This window comes from Lonchura striata, chromosome 37, assembly GCF_050655825.1.
Source record: "Lonchura striata isolate lonStrDom1 chromosome 37, ASM5065582v1, whole genome shotgun sequence".
Taxonomy (NCBI): domain Eukaryota; kingdom Metazoa; phylum Chordata; class Aves; order Passeriformes; family Estrildidae; genus Lonchura; species Lonchura striata.
Window position 1 is genome coordinate 14719056 of NC_140739.1, and position 19638 is coordinate 14738693.

Genomic DNA, 19638 nt, shown 5'->3' on the forward strand with positions numbered 1-19638 from the left:
GACACTGGGGACACCTGGGGACACTGGGGACACAGCTGGAGAAGGAGCTGACCAGCAAGGAGTCCCTGTACCGCCAGGTGGGACACCTGGGGACACTGGGGACACACCTGGGGACATTGGGGACACAGCTGGGGACACAGCTGAGATACACCTGGGGACACTGGGGACACAGCTGGAGAAGGAGCTGGCCAGCAAGAAGTCCCTGTACCGCCAGGTGGGACACCTGGGGACACACCTGGGGACATTGGGGACACCTGAGGACACCTGGGGACACTGGGGACACAGCTGGGGACACACCTGAGATACACCTGGGGACACTGGGGACACACCTGGGGACACTGGGGACACAGCTGGGGACACAGCTGAGATACACCTGGGGACATTGGGGACACCTGGGGACACTGGGGACACAGCTGGGATAGAGGGGACACACCTGAGATACACCTGGGGACACTGGGGACACAGCTGGGATAGAGGGGACACACCTGAGATACACCTGGGGACACTGGGGACACAGCTGGGATAGAGGGGACACATCTGGAACACACCTGGGGACACACCTGTGGACATTGGGGACACACCTGGGACACACCTGGGGACACTGGGGACACACCTGGGCACACCTTGGTGTCCCCATTGATGTCCCCACCACCGGTTGATGTTGTCCCTCCCCCATCCTTGTCCTTCACCCGATGTCCCCGATGTCCCCCCCAAATCCGTGTCCCCAAATGTCCCTAATGTCCCAAATCCCCCAAATCCCCCCGATGTCCCCAACGTCCCCAATGTCCCCAAATGTCCCCGATGTCCCCAAATGTCCCCAGAGCGAGGAGAAGAGCTGGCAGCTGCAGGAATGGATGGAGAACATCTGATGTCCCAGTGTGCCCAATGTCCCCAATCCCCCAAATGTCCCCAACGTCCCCGATGTCCCCAGAGCGAGGAGAAGCTGTCAGCTGCAGGAATGGATGGAGAACACCTGAGGTCCCAGTGTGTCCAATGTCCCAAATGCCCCCAATGTCCCCAATGTCCCCAATCCCCCAAATGTCCCCAATCCCCCCGATGTCCCCAACGTCCCTGATGTCCCCGATGTCCCCAGAGCGAGGAGAAGGGCCGGCAGCTGCAGGAGTGGCCAGAGAACACCTGAGGTCCCCGTGTCCCCAATATCCCCAAACCCCCAAATCCCCCCAAATGTCCCCAGTGTCCCCCAATCCCCCCGATGTCCCCCAATGTCCCCAATGTCCCCAATGTCCCCAATGTCCCCAGAACGAGGAGAAGCCAGCAGCTGCAGGAATGGATGGAGAACATCTGATGTCCCAGTGTGTCCAATGTCCCCGATGTCCTCAATCCCCCAAATCCCCCCGATCCCCCTGATGTCCCCAATGTCCCCAGAGCAAGGAGAAGAGCTGGCAGCTTCAGGAGTGGCTGGAGGACACCTGAGGTCCCTGTGTCCCCAATCCCCCCAATGTCCCCCAATCCCCCCGATGTCCCCAACATCCCCCAATCCCCCCGATGTCCCCAATGTCCCCAAATCCCCCTGATGTCCCCAACGTCCCCGATGTCCCCAGAGCGAGGAGAAGCTGTGAGCTGCAGGAATGGTTGGAGAACATCTGATGTCCCAGTGTGCCCAATGTCCCCGATGTCCTCAATCCCCCAATGTCCCCAATGTCCCAAATCCCCCCAAATCCCCCCGATGTCCCCAACGTCCACGATGTCCCCAGAGCGAGGAGAAGAGCTGGCAGCTGCAGGAGTGGATGGAGAACACCTGAGGTCCCAGTGTGCCCAGTGTCCCAAATCCCCTCAATGTCCCCGATGTCCCCAATGTCCCCCAATCCCCCCGATGTCCCCAACGTCCCCGATGTCCCTGATGTCCCCAGAGCGAGGAGAAGGGCCGGCAGCTGCAGGAGTGGCTGGAGGACGCCAAGGCCAAGCTGCAGCTGACCCTGCAGAAGGCCGAGACCCTGCCCGAGATCGAGGCCCAGCTGGCCCAGAGGGTGGCCGCGCTCACCAAGGTGGGGCCGGGGGGTTTTGGGGGGTCCTGGAGGGGATTTGGGGGGTCCTGGAGGGGATTTGGGGGGTCCTGAGGGGGATTTGGGGGGATTTGGGGGAGTCCTCAGGGGTCCTGGGGGGGTTTGGGGGGATCCTGGGGGGGATTTGGGGGGTCCTGGGGGAGTCCTCAGGGGTCCTGAGGGGGATTTGGGGGGTCTTGAGGGGATTTGGGGGGATTTGGGGGAGTCTTGAGGGGTCCTGAGGGGGATTTGGGGTGTCCTGGGGGGATTTGGGGGGTCTTGAGGGGATTTGGGGGGATTTGGGGGAGTCTTGAGGGGTCCTGAGGGGGATTTGGGGTGTCCTGGGGGGGATTTGGGGGGTCGTGGGGGGGATTTGGGGGGTCCTGAGGGGGGTTTTGGGGGGTCTTGAGGGAATTTTGGGGATTCTGGGGGGGTTTTGGGGGGTCCTGGGTGTGATTTGGGGTGTCCTGAGGGGGATTTGGGGGGTTCTGGAGTGGTCTGGGGGGATTTTGGGGGGTCCTGGGGGGGATTTGGGGGGATTTGGGGAAGTCTTGAGGGGTCCTGGAGGGATTTGGGGGGTCCTGGAGGGATTTTGGGGCTTCTGTATCCCCAAACGTCCTCAATCTCCCAAATCCCCCAAATATCCCAAATGTCCCAAATTCCCCAAATCCCCTAAATGTCCCCAAATTCCCCAAATTCCCCAAATGTCCCCAAATCTCCCAAATCTCCCAAATCCCCCAAATGTCCCAAATCTCCCAAATGTCCCCAAATGTCCCAAATGTCCCCGATGTCCCCAGGCCGAGGAGCGCCACGGGAATTTCGAGGAGCGGCTCCGGCAGCTCGAGGCCCAACTGCAGGAGAAGAACCAGGAGCTGCAGAGGGTGGGGCACCCCAAAACCCGGCACCCCAAAAATGGGGGCACCCCAAAAATGGGAAACCCCAAAAATTGGAAACTCCAAAAATTGGAAACCCCTAAAAATGGGAGAACCCCAAAAACCGGCAGCCCAAAATTAGGGATATCCCAAAAATGGGAAACTCCAAAAATAGGCACCCCAAAAATGGGCACCCCAAAAATGGGAAACCCCAAAAATAGGAGAACCCCAAAAATGAGAGAACCCAAAAATGGGAAACCTCAAACATTTGAAATCCCAAAAACTGAAAACCCCAGAAATGGGAAACCCCAAAAATAGGAAACCCAAAAAATGGGAAATCCCAAAAATGGGAAACCCAAAAAATGGGAAACCTCAAAAATTGGAAACCCCAAAAATGGGAAATCCCAAAAATGGGAAACCCCAAAAGTGGGAGAACCCAAAAATTGGAAACCCCAAAAATGGGAGAACCCAAAAATGGGAAACCTCAAAAATTTGAAATCCCAAAAATTGAAAACCCCAGAAATGGGAAACCCCAAAAATGGGAAACCCCAAATATGGGCACCCCAAAAATGGGAAACCCCAAAAATGGGAGAACCCAAAAATGGGAGAACCCAAAAATGGGAAACCTCAAAAATTTGAAATCCCAAAAACTGAAAACCCCAGAAATGGGAAACCCCAAAAATGGGAAACCCCAAAAATGGGAAACCTTAAAAAATGGGGAAACCCCAAAAATGGGAGAACCCCAAAAACCGGCACCCCAAAAACCGGCACCCCTAAAATGGGAGAACCCCAAAAACCGGCAGCCCAAAATTAGGGATATCCCAAAAATGGGAAACCTTAAAAAATGGGAAACCCCAAAAATTGGAAACCCCAAAAACCTGCACCCCAAAATTAGGGACACCCCAAATTCGGCCACCCCCAAGCCGTGCACCCCGAAACTCATTAAAAAAATCCAATTTTCGCCCCTTTTTGTGCTGCAACCCCCGCCCTTGCCGTGCTCCCGTTGGCTCCCCGTCAATTTTAGCCGCTGCCTTGATTTTTTGGGGACCCCCTCGGACATTTTGGGGACCCCCCCAAAATTTTGGGGTCCCCCCCCAGGCCCGGCAGAGGGAGAAGATGAACGACGAGCACAACAAGCGGCTCTCGGAGACCGTGGATCGGCTGCTGAGCGAGAGCAATGAGCGGCTGCAGCTGCACCTCAAGGAGAGGATGGGCGCGCTGGAGGAGAAGGTGGGGGCGCCCCGAAACTGGGGAGAAATTTGGGGGGTCCTGGGTGGGATTTGGGGGGTCCCGGGTGGGATTTGGGGGGTCCTGGATGGGATTTGGGGGGTCCTGGATGGGATTTGTTGCACCTCAAGGAGAGGATGGGCGCGCTGGAGGAGAAGGTGGGGGCGCCCCGAAACTGGGGAGAAATTTGGGGGGTCCAGGGTGGGATTTGGGGGGTCCTGGGTGGGATTTGGGGGGTCCTGGGTGGATTTTGGGGGGTCCTGGATGGGATTTGGGGGTCCCGGGTGGGATTTGGGGGGTCCCGGGTGGGATTTGGGGGGTCCTGGGTGGGATTTGGGGGTCCCGGGTGGGATTTGGGGGGTCCCGGATGGATTTTGGGGGGTCCAGGGTGGGATTTGGGGGGTCCTGGATGGGATTTGGGGGGTCCCGGATGGATTTGGGGGGTTCAGGGTGGGATTTGGGGGGTTCAGGGTGGGATTTGGGGGGTCCTGGATGGGATTTGGGGGGAGTTTGGGGGGTCCGGGCGGCTGCAGCTGCACCTCAAGGAGAGGATGGGCGCGCTGGAGGAGAAGGTGGGGGCGCCCCGAAATTGGGGAGAAATTTGGGGGGTCCCGGGTGGGATTTGGGGGGTCCCAGGCGGGAATTTGGGGGAGTTTGGGGGGTCCGGGCGGCTGCAGCTGCACCTCGAGGAGAGGATGGGCGCGCTGGAGGAGAAGGTGGGGACGCCCCGAAATTGGGGAGAAATTTGGGGGGTCCTGGGTGGGATTTGGGGGGTCCTGGGTGGGATTTGGGGGGAGTTTGGGGGGTCCTGGGGGGTCCTGGATGGGATTTGGGGGTCCAGGGTGGGATTTGGGGGGTCCTGGATGGGATTTGGGGGGAGTTTGGGGGGTCCTGGGGGCTCTGAACTGGGTTTTGTTGCACCTCGAGGAGAGGATGGGCGCGCTGGAGGAGAAGGTGGGGGCGCCCCGAAATTGGGGAGAAATTTGGGGGGTCCTGGATGGAATTTGGGGGGTCCTGGGTGGGATTTGGGGGGTCCTGGATGGGATTTGGGGGGTCCCGGGTGGGATTTGGGGGGTCCTGGATGGGATTTGGGGGGTCCTGGATGGGATTTGTTGCACCTCAAGGAGAGGATGGGCGCGCTGGAGGAGAAGGTGGGGGCGCCCCGAAACTGGGGAGAAATTTGGGGGGTCCCGGGTGGGATTTGGGGGGTCCTGGATGGATTTGGGGGGTCCCGGGTGGGATTTGGGGGGTCCTGGGAGAAATTTGGGGGGTCCTGGATGGGATTTGGGGGATCCTGGAGGGATTTGGGGGGTCCCGGGTGGGATTTGGGGGGTCCCGGATGGGTTTTGGGGGGTCCTGGGTGGGATTTGGGGGGTCCTGGGAGAAATTTGGGGGGTCCTGGATGGGATTTGGGGGGTCCCGGATGGGATTTGGAGGTCCTGGGTGAAATTTGGGGGTCCCGGGTGGGATTTGGGGGGTCCCGGGTGGGATTTGGGGGGTCCTGGATGGATTTTGGGGGATCCTGGATGGGATTTGGGGGATTTTTGGGGTTTTTTTGGGGGGGGGATTTCGATTTTTGGGTCTTTTAAGGGGCTGAGTTGGAATTTTGGGGGGGCTGCAGGATTTTTTTGGGGTGATTTTGGCGATTTTGGGGTTTTTGGAGGGGTTTGGAGGCATTTTTAGGAAGATTTTTGGGGATTTTGGTTTTTTTGGGGGGGAGGGATTTTGAGTTTTTTGGGGGGTTTGGGGCTTTTTGGGGCATTTTTTCGGTTTTTTGGTCAATTTTGGGGGTTTTTGGACGCTTTTTAGAGGTTTTTTTGGGGATTTTCGAGTGGGTTTTTTTGTTTTGGTTTTTTGGGAATTTTTTTTAAAATTTTTTGGGAATTTTTTGGGAAATTTTGGGAATTTTTTGGGGTCCCCCCCTCATTTTCCCCTCCCCAGAATTCGCTGAGTGAAGAAATCGCCAACATGAAGAAAATGCAGGACGAGCTCCTGCTCAACAAGGTCGGAAATTTTGGAGAATTTGGGGAATTTTGGGGAATTTGGGGGAATTTTGGGGAATTTTGGAAATTTTGTGGCGTTTTGGGAAGATTTTGGGGGGATTTTTTGTGATTTTTTGGGGGATTTTTTTTTAGATTATTTAAATTTTTTCATGGATTTTTTTTTTTTTTGAGGATTTTTTATGGATTTTGGGGAATTTTGGGGGGATTTTTTATAATTTAATTTTTTTTAATTTTATTTGGATTTTGGGGAGTTTGGGGGATTTGGGGAGGGATTTTGATGGATTTTAATTTTTTAATTATTTTGTGGTTTTTTTTTAATTTTGGGGTGGGTTTTTAGTTGTTTTTTAGGGTTTTTGGGGATTTTTTTATTTTTTAAGTAATTTTTTGAGATTTTTTTATTTTAAGGATTTTTTGAGGGACTTTAGAGGGATTTTCTGGGAATGAAGAAAAAAAATTGTTTTTTTAATTTTAGGGGTTCTGGGGGGATCTTAGAGGATTTTGGGGAATTTCTGGAGATTTTGGGAGGGATTTAAAATTTGTTAAAAATTTTGGTGTTTTTATATTTTTATAGTTTTTTTTGAGATTTTTGTTGATTTTTTTAGTTTTTTTTAAATTTTTGTTTTTTAGGGTTTTTTGGGGGAGTTTTTTTAGGGGCTTTTAGGAGAATTTTGGGGTTTCTTGAGGGGATTTTGGGGGTTTTTTGTGGGGCGGATTTGTCAGATTTTGGAGGGAATTTTGAGGAGGAATTTTGGTTGATTTTGGTCGGATTTTGAGTTTTTTTTTCCAGTAGATTTAGGAGAGAATTTTTTTATGGATTTGTGGCAATTTTGGGAGAGTTTTTGGGATAAAATTCCGATTTTTCCCCAATCCCGGATGATTTTTGGGGTTTCCCGGACGCCGATTCCCACCGGGGCTCCCCAGCACTGAATCCCCAAATTCCCCAAATTCCCAAATTTCCCAAAATTCCCAAAATTCCCGAATTTCCCCCCAGGAGCAGCTGCTGGCGGAGATGGAGCGGATGCAGCTGGAGCTGGACCAGCTCCGGGGCCGCCCCGGCTCCTCCTACTCCAGGTACCCAAAAACCCCCAAAAAACGCCCAAAATAACCCCAAAACAACCCCAAAACAACCCCAAAATAATCCCAAAATAATCCCAAAAAAACCCCAAAATAACCCAAAAAATAATGCAAAAAACACCACCAAAAAACCAAAAAATATCCCAAAAATAACCCCAAAAAACTGAAAATAATCCCAAAATAATCCCAAAATAACCCCCCTAAAAAATAATGCAAAAAACAACCCAAAATAATCCCCAAATAACCCAAAAGAACTCAAAAATGAGGCAAAAAACATCCCCAAAATAACAAAAAAATATCCCAAAAATCCCCAAGATAACCCAAAAAACCCCCCAGAAAAGTCCCAAAATCCTCTCAAATTTCAGCCAAATCCCCCCAAAATCCCCCTCAAAACCCCCCCGGGACCCCCCAAAATCCCCAAATCCCCCAAAATCTCCCAAAATCTCCCAAATTCCCCAAAACCCCAAAATCCCCCCCAAATTTTCCCCAAATCCTCCCAAAATCCCCCCAAATCTTTCCCAAATTCCCCCAAACTCCCCAAACTCCTCCCCAAATCCCCCCCCAAACCACCCCAAATTCCCCCAAAATCCCCCTAAATCCTCCCCAAATTCCCCAAAATTTTCCCCCAAACCTCCCCAAATCCCCAAATCCCCCCAAATCCCCAAATCCCCCAAATCCCCAAAATCCCCAAAATCCCCAAATTCCCGAATCCCCCCAAATCCCCCAAATCCCCCGAATCCCCCCAAATCCCCCAAATCCCCCAAATCCCCCAAATCCCCCCAAATCCCCCAAATCCCCAAAATCCCCAAAATCCCCAAATTCCCCAATCCCCCCAAATCCCCCAAATCCCCCAAAATCTTTCCCAAAATCCCCCAAAATCCCCCCAAAACCCCCCAAATCCCCCCAAATCTTTCCCCAAATCTCCCCAAATCCCCCCAAATCCCCCAAATCCCCCAAAATCCCCAAATCCCCAAAATCCCAAAATCCCAAAATCCCAAATCCCAAATTCCCCAGGTCCCTCCCGGGCAGTGCTCTGGAGCTCCGCTGCACCCCGAGCACCCCGGGGACCCCCCCCGAGCCCCCCCGGAGGGGCCGGAGGGGCCGATGGGGACCCCCCCGGCAGCAGGTGAGGGGTTTTGGGGGAAATTTGGGGGATTTGGGGATTTTGGGGGGGATTTGGGGGGATTTGGGGGAATTTGGGAAAGATTTGGGGGGATTTTGGGGAAAATGTGGGGGATTTTGGGATTTTGGGGGGATTTTGGGAGGATTTGGGGAGATTTGGGGGAAATTTGGGGGGATTTTGGGGATTTTGCGGGGGTTTCGGGGATTTTGGGGGAATTTGGAGGGATTTTGGGGGAAATAATTTGAGGGGATTTGGGGAATTTTGGAGAATTTTGGGGGGATTTTGAGGGGATTTGGGGGAATTTGGGGGGGAATTTGGGAAGGATTTTGGAGAAATTTAGGGGGGATTTGGGGGGATTTGGGGGATTTTGGGGGGATTTGGGGGGATTTTGGGGGGATTTTGGGGGGATTTGGGGGGATTTGGGGGATTTTGGGGGATTTTGGGGGATTTTGGGGGTTTTGGGGGGATTTGGGGGGGATTTGGGGGCGATTTTGGGGGCGATTTGGGGGATTTTGGGGGATTTTGGGAGGATTGGGGGGGGGAATTTGGGGAGGATTTTGGGGAGGATTTTAGGGGGATTTTGAGAGGATTTGGGGAGGTTTTTTGATGTTTTTTTTTTCGGGGGGGGGATTTTTTTGGATTTTCGGGCGGGATTTTGGGATGGAATTTTGGCCACCATTTTGGGCAGAATTTCGCTGCTTTTGTGTCCGAATTTCCGTGATATTCCGACCGTTCCTGAGCGGAATTTCGCCGTTTTCGCTCAGAAAATCGCCATTTTTTGGGGATTTTTTTGGGATTTTTTGGGGATTTTTCTGGGGATTTTTTTTGGGATTTTTTTGGATTTTCGGGCGGGATTTTGGGGCGGAATTCTGGCCGCAATTTTGGGCAGAATTTCACTCCTTTTGCGTCCGAATTTCCGCGATATTCCGACCGTTCCTGAGCGGATTTTCGCCGTTTTCGCTCAGAAAATCGCCGTTTTTTGGGGGATTTTTTGGGGGTTTTTTGTGATTTTTTGGGATTTGGGGATTTTTCAGGAGTGGGAGCGGGGGGAGGGACCCCCCGAGGGCTCGGACGAGGAGGAGCCGCGGGTGGGGGAGCCCCCCTCGCCCCCCGGCCAGGCCGACGTGCAGACGCTGGCGGTGATGCTGCAGGAGCAGCTGGAGGCCATCAACAAGGAGATCAAGTCAGTGAAAAACCCCAAAAAAATCCAAATTCCGGGACCCCAAAAATGCCCCAAAATCCCCCAAAAATCCCCCGAAATCTGGGAGCCCGAAAAACCCAAAAATTCGGAGTTTTTCCCCAAAAATTCTCAGTTTTTCCCCAAAAATTCTGATTTTTTGCCCCCAAAATCCACCCAGGAGCATCAAAAAGGGATCAAATCAGAGCCCCCAAAAATAAAAATTTGGGGACCCCAAAAAAATCCCAAAATCCCCTCAAAATCCCCCGAAATTTGGGAGCCCGAAAAACCCAAAAATTCGGAGTTTTTGCCCCCAAAATCCACCCCAGGAGCATCAAAAAGGGATCAAATCAGAGCCCCCAAAATTAAAAATTTGGGGACCCAAAAATTCCCCAAAAATCCCAAAATTCCCCAAATTTTTGGGGACCCCCCCCAATTTTTGGGGGCCCCCCCAGGCTGATCCAGGAGGAGAAAACCCCAAATTTTGGGGCGGTTTTGGGCCATTTTGGGCTGGAAATTCGCGATTTTGGGTGGGATTTTTGGGGTTTTTTTTGGGATTTCTGGCTCTGGGACCCCCCCAAATTTTTGGGGACCCCCCCCAATTTTTGGGGACCCCCCCAGGCTGATCCAGGAGGAGAAAACCCCAAATTTTGGGGCAGTTTTGGGCCATTTTGGGCTGGAAATTCGCATTTTTCGGTGGGATTTTTGGGTTTTTTTTGGGGATTTTCGGCTCTGGGACCCCCCAAATTTTTGGGGACCCCCCCCAATTTTTGGGGACCCCCCCAGGCTGATCCAGGAGGAGAAGGAGAGCACGGAGCTGCGGGCCGAGGAGCTGGAGAGCCGCGTGGGGGGGGGGCTGGAGGGGACCCCCCCGGGGGGGGGGGCGCGGTTCCGGGGGACCCCCCCCAATTTGGGGGGTCCCTCCCCCCCCCGCCCCGCCCCCCCCAGCCCCGCCCGAGAGGTGAGACCCCCCAACATTTGGGGGGAGGGTCCCCAAAAATGGGGAGGGGGGGGGGAGAAAGGGAGGGGAGCTTGAAATTGGGGGGGGGTCCTGAAATTGGGGGGGGGCCCCAAAAATGGGTAGGGGGGAGAAAGGGAGGGGACCCCGAAATTGGGGGGGGGTCCTGAAATTTGGGGGGTCCCGAAATTGGGGGGGGGGGGTGGGAACCGAAATTGGGGGGGGGTCCCGAAAATTTGGGGGGGGGGGTGTCAAAAAAAGGGGGGGAGGGAGCCCGAAAAATTGGGGAGGGGTCCCGAAAATTCGGGGGGGGGGTTCCTAAATTTGGGGGTCCCGTAATTGGGGTGGGGTCTTGAAACTGGGGGGGGGGGGGGAAGAAAGGGAGGGGACCCCGAAATTGGGGGGGGGGTCCCAAAAAATGGGGGGGGGGTCCCCAAAAATGGGAGGAGAGACAGAAATTGGGGGGGGAGTGAAAAAATGGGGCGGGGGTCTCGAAATTGGGGGTGGGGACCCCAAAATTGGGGGTGGGGACCCCAAAAATGGGGGGAAGGGACCCCAAAATTTGGGGGAGGGGTCTTGGGGGGGGAGGAAGCATAAAATGGGTGGAGACCCCCCCCCCTAAAATAAAATGGGGGGGGTGGACACCCAAAAATGGGTGAGAAACGCCAAAAATGAGTTGGGGGGGGGAGGGAACCCCAAAATTTCGGGGGACCCCCCCCCCCAAATTTGCCTGGCAGAACCACGTGGGCAAGGAGGAGCCGCGGGGGGGGGCGGAGGAAAAGGGGGGGGGTCCCGGCGACCCCCCCGCGCCCCCCCGGACCCCCCGAAACCCCCCGGCGGCGCAGGAGGAGGGGCGGGACCCCCGAGCGGGGTCAGGATTTGGGGGGTCGGGGGGATTTTGGGGGGATTTGGGGGGATTTGGGGGGATTTGGGGGGATTTGGGGGGATTTGGGGGGATTTGGGGGGGACTTGGGGGGATTTGGGGGGATTTTGGGGGGACTTGGGGGGATTTTGGGGGGATTTTGGGGGGATTTGGGGGATTTGGGGGGATTTGGGGGGATTTGGGGGATTTTGGGGGGATTTTGGGGGGGATTTGGGGGATTTTGGGGGGATTTTGGGGGATTTGGGGGATTTTGGGGGGATTTTGGGGGATTTGGGGGATTTTGGGGGGGATTTTGGGGGGATTTTGGGGGGGATTTGGGGGGATTTGGGGGGGATTTTGGGGGGGATTTGGGGGGATTTTGGGGGGATTTTGGGGGATTTTGGGGGGGATTTGGGGGATTTTGGGGGGATTTTGGGGGGATTTGGGGGGATTTGGGGGGATTTTGGGGAATTTTGGGGTTCCTGGGGGGATTTTAGGGGGTTTTGGGGGAGGATTTGGGGGAAATTTGAGGATTTTTGGGGAGAATTTGGGGAATTTTTGGGTTTCTTGGCGCTGAATTCGCTGGAATTCGCGCCCGTTTCGGGGCTGAAATTTGGGGGTTTTTTTGGACGTTTTTCGCTAAAATTTTGGGGTTTTTTGGGCTCGGTAAATTTTGGGGGGGTCGCGGGGGTGACGCCCCCTCCCCAAATTGCCCAGGCTGGGCCCCGAGGCCCCGGGAGCCCCCCAGGACCCCCTGCAGAAGACCCCCCCCAAAAAGAAAAGCATCAAATCCTCCATCGGCCGCCTCTTCGGCAAGAAGGAGAAAGGGCGGCTGGGACCCCCCCCGCGGGAGCCGGGCCCGGGTGAGACCCCTCCCCAAATTACATCGGAGACCCCCAAAATGGGCCCCAAAAAATCCCCCAAAAAATCCCGAAAAAATAAAAAAAAACCGGGAAAAAATTGGCCAAAAAATGGCAAAAATATCGCAAAAAAAGCCAAATTCTTCCCCCCCGCGGGAGGCGGGCCCGGGTGAGACCCCTCCCCAAATTAAACCTGAGACCCCCAAAATGGGCCCCAAAAATCCCCAAAAAAATCCCCAAAAAATAAAAAAAATCGGAAAAAAAATGGCCAAAAAATCGCCAAAAAATGGCAAAAAAATCGCAAAAAACCCCCCAAAAAATCACTAAAAAAAATCCAAATAAATCCTTAAAATCCACTCAAAAATCCCCAAAAATAAAATCCCCAAAAAAAATCCCCAAAAAATCCCCAAAATATCACCAAAAAATCCCCAAAAATCCCCAAAAAGTCCCCAAAAAAGTATCCCCCCGAAAAATCCAAAAAACATCCCTGCAGAATCCCCCAAAAAATCCCCAAAAATCCCCAAAAAATCCCCCAAAAATCCCCAAAAAAATCCCCAAAAATCCCCCAAAAATCCCCAAAAAAATCCCCAAAAAATTCCCAAAAAACCCCAAAAAATAAAAAAAACCTCCAAAAAATCCCCCCAAAAAAACCCCCAAAACCCCAAAAAATCTCCAATAATCCCCCAAAAAATCCCGAAAAAATCTAAAAAAAAAACCCTAAAATCACCCAAAAATCCCCCCCAAACCCCCCCCAAAAAAAAACCAACAACAACCAAAAAAACCCCCAAAAAATCCACAAAAAACCCAAAAAATCCCCAAAAAATCCAGAAGAAAACCCCGAAACTTTTGAGGTCCTGAGGGATTTTTGGGGGTTTTTTTGGGGGGAATTTTTGGGTTTTTGGGGAGGATTTTTTGGGGATTTTTTGGGGTTTGTTTGGGGATTTTTGGGGGGATTTTTGGTAATTTTTGGTGGGTTTTTTGGTTTTTTTTTTGTTGTTTTTTTGGGGGGGGGGGTGTTTGAGATTTTGGGGATTTCTGGGATTTTTGGGATTTTTTGGGGAATTTGGGGAGGGGTCCCGATGGATTTTTTTGGGGGTTTCCCGTTAATTTTGGGGGATTTCCTTTAGATTTTAGGGGGTTTTTTTGCTATTTGGGGTTTTTTTTTGCTTTTTTTTGCTATTTTCTTTGGGGTTTTTTTTTTTTTTTGATTTTGGGGATTTTGGGATTTTTGGAGAATTTGGGGAGGGGTCCCGATGGATTTTTTTTGGGGGGGTTTCCCGTTAATTTTGGGGGATTTCCTTTCGATTTTAGGGGGTTTTTTTGCTATTTTGGGCGGGTTTTTCGCTATTTTCTTCGGGTTTTTTTTGGTTTTTTTTGGGGAATTTTTGGGATTTTGGGATTTTTGGGAATTTGGGGAGGGGTCTCACCTGTGCCCCCCAGCCGGGACCCCCTCGGACGAGCCGGGCCCCCCCGAGGCGCTGGGCCTGGCCAAGCTGCCGGGGGCGGTGGACAAGGACCGGAGGAGCAAAAAAAAGTGAGGGGGGTCCCCAAAATTGGGGATTTGGGGGAATTTTGGGGATTTTGGGGGGATTTGGGGGGATTTGGGGGGATTTGGGGGATTTGGGGGAAAATTTGGGGGATTTGGGGGGGATTTGGGGGATTTTGGGGGGATCTGGGGGGAAATTTGGGGGATTTTTTTGGGATTTTAGGGGAGAATTAGGGGGGAATTTGGGAGATTTTTGGGGGGAATTTGGGGGATTTTGGGGGATTTGGGGGGATTTTGGGAGATTTTGGGGGGATTTGGGGGATTTTGGGGAGATTTGGAGGGATGTGGGGGGATTTTGGGGGATTTTGGGGGGATTTTGGGGGTCGTGGTTTGGTGAATTTGGGGAGGGGTCCCGGGGGTGTTTTGGGGTGAATTTGGGGGATTTGGGGGCGGATTTTGGGGGTCCCGATTTCGTTAATTTGGGGAGGGGTCCCGGGGGGGTTTTGGGGTGAATTCCGGGGGTTTTGGGTAATTTGGGGAGGGGTCCCGGGGGCGTTTTTGGGGTGAATTCGGGGGGTTTTGGGTAATTTGGGGAGGGGTCTGCAGGCACGAGCTGCTGGAGGAGGCTGCCCGGGGGTGGATTTGGGGTGAATTTGGAGGATTTTGGGGCAGATTTTGGGGGTCCCGGGTCGGTGAATTTGGGGAGGGGTCCCGGGGGGGTTTTGGGGTGAATTCGGGCGGTTTTGGGTAATTTGGGGAGGGGTCCCGGGGGGGTTTTGGGGTGAATTTGGGGTGAATTCGGGAGATATTGGGGTGAATTGGGGGGATTTTGGGGCGGATTTTGGGGGTTCCGGGTCGGTGAATTTGGGGAGGGGTCCCGGGGGGTTTTGGGGTGAATTTGGGGGATTTTGGGGCGGATTTTGGGGGTCCTGATTTCGTTAATTTGGGGAGGGGTCCCGGGGGGTTTTGGGGTGAATTCCGGGGGTTTTCGTTAATTTGGGGAGGGGTCCCGGGGGGTTTTGGGGTGAATTCCGGGGATTTTGGGTAATTTGGGGAGGGGTCCCGGGGGGGTTTTGGGGTGAATTCCGGGGGTTTTGGGTAATTTGGGGAGGGGTCCCGGGGGGGTTTTGGGGTGAATTCCGGGGGTTTTGGGTAATTTGGGGAGGGGTCCCGGGGGGTTTTGGGGTGAATTCCGGGGATTTTGGGTAATTTGGGGAGGGGTCCCTGGGGGGTTTTGGGGTGAATTTGGGGTGAATTCGGGAGATATTGGGGTGAATTTGGGAGATATTGGGGTGAATTTGGAGGATTTTGGGGCGGATTTTGGGGGTCCCGATTTCGTTACTTTGGGGAGGGGTCCCGGGGGGGTTTTGGGGTGAATTCGGGGGATTTTGGGTAATTTGGGGAGGGGTCTGCAGGCACGAGCTGCTGGAGGAGGCGTGCCGCCAGGGTTTGCCCTTCGCCGCCTGGGACGGCCCCACCGTGGTGTCCTGGCTCGAGGTGAGCGGCGCAGTTTGGGGAGAAAAAGCCCAAATTTGGGAAAAAAACCCAAAAGTTGGGAAAAAAAACCCCCAAAATTTGGGAAAAATGTAGAAATTTAGGAATAAATAAAAAAAAAAGGGGGGAAAAGCCTCAAATTTGGGGAAAAACCCACCAAAATATGGGGGAAAAAAACTCTGAAATTTCGGGATAAATGAGGAAAATTGGGAATAAATTCCCCGAAAATTTGGGGGGAAAACACCAAAATTTGGGGAAAATGCGGGGATTTGGGGAAAACACGCAAAATTTGGGAAAAAACACACAAAATTTTTGAAAAAAACCCCAAAATTTGGGAAAAACGCAGGAATTTGAGAAAAAAATCCCAAAATTTGGGAAAAAAATGCGGAAAATTTGGAATAAATTGCCAACAAGTGTGGGGGGAAAAAAATCCCAAAATTGGGGAAAAAATTGGGGAAAATTGGAGAAAAAGAGCGGGAATTTGGGAAAAATCCCCAAAATTTGGGGAAAAGAGTGGGAATTTGGGAAAAAATCCCTGAAATTGGGGGGAAACCCCCCAAAATTTGGGAAAACAACGCAGAAAATTGGGAAAAAAACCCCAAAAATTGGGGAAAAAACACAGAAATTTGGGAAAAAACCTCAAAATTTGGGAAAAAATCCCTCTGAAATTTCGGGAAAAAAGCGGAAAATTTGGGAAAAACCCCCAAAAAACTTGGGGAAAAAAATCCAAAAATTTGGGAAAAAAAATCAGAAATTTGGGGAAAAAAGTCCCAAAATCTTGGGGGAAAAAATGACATTTTTGGGGAAATCCAGGAGATTTTGGGGTTTTTGGGGGGATTTTTTTGGGGTTTTTTTGGGCTCAAGGTTCTGCCCACCCATTTCTGAAGCCCCCAGACCCATTTTGGGGACCCCAGACCCATTTTTGGGGACCCCAGACCCATTTTGGGGAGCCCCCAGCCCCATTTTTGAGTATCCCAGGTGTGTTTGGTGATATCTTGGGCTGGAGATTCGGGATTTTTTTGGGGTTTTTTGGGGTTTTTCGGGCCCGGGTCTCCCATAACCCATTCCTGGAGCCCCCAGCCCCATTTTTGAGGACCCCAGACCCATTTCTGGGGACCCCAGCCCCATTTTCGTCCCCCTGGGCAGGTGTGGGTGGGCATGCCCTGGAGATTCGGGGTTTTTGGGCTGGTTTGGGGGTTTTTTTTGGGTTTTTTGGGGGTTTTTCAGGCTCGGGGCTCCTCCCACCCATTTGGGAAGCCCCCAGCCCCATTTTGAGGACCCCAGCCCCATTTTTGAGTATCCCAGGTTGGTGGGGATATCTTTGGTGATATCTTGGGCTGGAGATTCGGGATTTTTTTGGGTTTTTTTGGGGTTTTTCGGGCCTGGGCCTCCCCTAACCCATTCCTGGAGCCCCCAGCCCCATTTCTGGGGACCCCAGCCCCATTTCTGAGGACCCCAGCCCCATTTTTGAGTATCCCAGGTGTGTTTGGTGATATCTTGGGCTGGAGATTCGGGATTTTTTTGGGTTTTTTCGGGCCCGGGTCTCCCATAACCCATTCCTGGAGCCCCCAGCCCCATTTTTGAGGACCCCAGCCCCATTTTTGAGGACCCCAGCCCCATTTTCGTCCCCCTGGGCAGGTGTGGGTGGGCATGCCCTGGAGATTCGAGGTTTTTGGGGTGGTTTTGGGGTGGTTTTGGGATGGTTTTTGGTGGTTTTTTGGGGTTTTTCGGGCCTGGGCCTCCCCTAACCCATTCCTGGAGCCCCCAGCCCCATTTCTGGGGACCCCAGCCCCATTTTCGTCCCCCTGGGCAGGTGTGGGTGGGCATGCCCGCCTGGTACGTGGCGGCGTGCCGCGCCAACGTGCGCAGCGGGGGCGTCCTGGCCAACCTGTCGGACCCCGAGATCCAGCGGGAATTGGGGATCTCGCACCCCCTGCACCGCCTGAAGCTGCGCCTGGCCGTGCGCGAGATGGTGTCGCTCACCAGCCCCTCGGCGCCGCCCTCCTCGCGCACCGTGAGTGTGCAAATGGGTGTGCAAATGGGTGTGCAAAGGGGGAATGTATGGGGGAATGTATGGGGGAATGTGTGGGGATATGGCATTTGGGGAGGGGGATTTGGGGTCTCACACTGGGAGATGGTGTCGCTCACCAGCCCCTCGGCGCCGCCCTCCTCGCGCACCGTGAGTGTGCAAATGGGTGTGCAAAGGGGGAATGTATGGGGGAATGTATGGGGGAATGTATGGGGAATTTATATGGGGGTAAGGGATTTGGGGAGGGGATTTGGGGAGGGGTCTCTCAGGGGATGGTGTCGCTCACCAGCCCCTCTGCGCCGCCCTCCTCGCGCACCGTGAGTGTGCAAATGGGCGTGCAAATGGGTGTGCAAAGGGGGAATGTATGGGGCAATGTATGGGGAATTTATATGGGGATATGGGATTTGGGGAGGGGGATTTGGGGTCTCACACCGGGGGATGGTGTCACTCTCCAGTCTGTCTGTGCCCCCTCCTCGCGCACCGTGAGTGTGCAAATGGGTGTGCAAAGGGGCAATGTATGGGGGAATGTATGGGGGAATGTGTGGGGATATGGCATTTGGGGAGGGGGATTTGGGGTCTCACACTGGGGGATGGTGTCGCTCACCAGCCCCTCGGCGCCGCCCTCCTCGCGCACCGTGAGTGTGCAAATGGGCGTGCAAATGGGTGTGCAAAGGGGCAATGTATGGGGGAATGTATAGGGAATTTATATGGGGGTAAGGGATTTGGGGAGGGGTCTCTCAGGGGATGGTCTCGCTCACCAGCCCCTCTGTGCCCCCTCGTCACGCACCGTGAGTGTGCAAATGGGTGTGCAAAGGGGCAATGTATGGGGGAATGTATACGGGAATGTGTGGGGATATGGGATTTGGGGAGGGGATTTGGGGAGGGGTCTCTCAGGGGATGGTGTCGCTCACCAGCCCCTCTGTGCCCACTCCTCACGCACCGTGAGTGTGCAAATGGGTGTGCAAAGGGGCAATGTATGGGGAATGCATAGGGGAATTTATATGGGGTTATGGGATTTGGGGAGGGGGATTTGGGGTCTCACACCGGGGGATGGTCTCGCTCACCGTGAGTGTGCAAATGGGTGTGCAAAGGGGGAATGTATGGGGGAATTTATGAGGCATTGAGGGAGAATTTTGGGGGATTTTGGGGGGATTTTGTGGGGCAATATTTTGGGATTTTTTTTTGAATTTTTGGGGGATTTTGGGGGGAATTTATAGAATTTTTTGGGGCGTATTTTGGGAACTTATGGAGAATTGAGGGAGAATTTTGGGGGATTTTTGGGGGATTTTGGGGGCAATATTTTGGAATTTTTTTTGGAATTGATGGGGGATTTATAGAGTTTTTTTGGGGAATATTTTGGGAATTTATGGGGCATTGAGGGAGAATTTTGGGGGATTTTGGGAGGAATATTTTGGTTTTTTTTTTTTATTAATTTATGGGGAATTTCGGGGGGCATTTATAGAATTTTTTGGGGAATATTTTGGGAATTTTGGAGCTTTCCCGACGCCTCCGTGACGTCATTTCCTGTCCCGGCGGTTTCTTGTTCCCGATGACGTCATTTGCCCGGCCGATGACGTCACCGCCCGGCCGATGACGTCACCGCGCAGGTCACGGGGAACGTGTGGATGACGCACGAGGAGATGGAGTCGCTGCCGGCCACGCCCAACGCGGTGAGAATTTGGGGCAAATTTGGGGGATTTTGGGAAAATTCAGGAGTTTGGGGAAAAAATCGTGGGAATTTGGAGGGATTTTTTGGGGAATTTGGGGGAAATTTGGGAGATTTGGGGGGATTTTGGGGAGTTTAGAGGGAAATTTGGGGGGAATTTGGGAAATTTTGGGGGGAATTTGGGTGGAAATTTTGGGGGAAATTGGAGGAGATTTGGGGGAAATTTTTGGGGGATTTGGGGGGCATATTTGGGGGATTTGTGGGAAATTTGGGGAAAATTTGGGGGGAATTTGGGGGGATTTGGGTGAAAATTTTGGGGCATTTTGGGGGAAACTGGGGGAGATTTGGGGGAATTTTTCGGGGCTATTTTGGGGGATTTTGGGGGAAATTGGGGGAGATTTGGGGGAATTTTGGGGGAATCTGGGGGAAATTCAGGAGGATTCCAGGGGGGATTTGGGGAGGATCTGGGGGGATTTGGGGGCGATTTTGGGGGATTTTGGGACCCCTGACCCCGCTGTGGGAAATTTGGGGAGATTTGGGGTGGATTTTGGGGCGATTTTGGGGGATTTTGGGACCCCTGACCCCGCTGTGGGAAATTTGGGGAGATTTGGGGTGGATTTTGGGGGGATTTTGGGGGGATTTTGGGGGATTTTGGGACCCCTGACCCTACTGAGGGAAATGTGGGGAGATTTTGGGGGGATTTTGGGGGGATTTTGGGGGATTTTGGGACCCCTGACCCCCTTTTTTTCCCCCCAGGAGCCGCGGGAGATCAGCTGGGAGCAGGTAGGGGGCGGGGCTTCGAAA

At 53.2% G+C, this 19638-nt stretch overlaps 1 protein-coding gene across 1 annotated transcript in view; it reads left to right on the forward strand.

Moving 5' to 3' along the window:
• The window catches only part of PPFIA3 (PPFI scaffold protein A3), a 40995-nt gene that overhangs the window by 13534 nt on the left and 7823 nt on the right, over nucleotides 1–19638 (forward strand). The window contains exons 9-23 of the mRNA XM_085565718.1: nucleotides 1872–2006; nucleotides 2801–2884; nucleotides 3974–4105; nucleotides 6044–6106; nucleotides 7097–7176; nucleotides 8194–8305; nucleotides 9337–9485; nucleotides 10266–10371; nucleotides 11163–11308; nucleotides 12017–12162; nucleotides 13600–13693; nucleotides 15061–15142; nucleotides 16953–17153; nucleotides 18776–18838; nucleotides 19591–19617. Coding sequence (XP_085421844.1) covers nucleotides 1872–2006; nucleotides 2801–2884; nucleotides 3974–4105; nucleotides 6044–6106; nucleotides 7097–7176; nucleotides 8194–8305; nucleotides 9337–9485; nucleotides 10266–10371; nucleotides 11163–11308; nucleotides 12017–12162; nucleotides 13600–13693; nucleotides 15061–15142; nucleotides 16953–17153; nucleotides 18776–18838; nucleotides 19591–19617 — 1620 coding nt within the window. The remainder of the gene's footprint in view (nucleotides 1–1871; nucleotides 2007–2800; nucleotides 2885–3973; nucleotides 4106–6043; nucleotides 6107–7096; nucleotides 7177–8193; nucleotides 8306–9336; nucleotides 9486–10265; nucleotides 10372–11162; nucleotides 11309–12016; nucleotides 12163–13599; nucleotides 13694–15060; nucleotides 15143–16952; nucleotides 17154–18775; nucleotides 18839–19590; nucleotides 19618–19638) is intronic.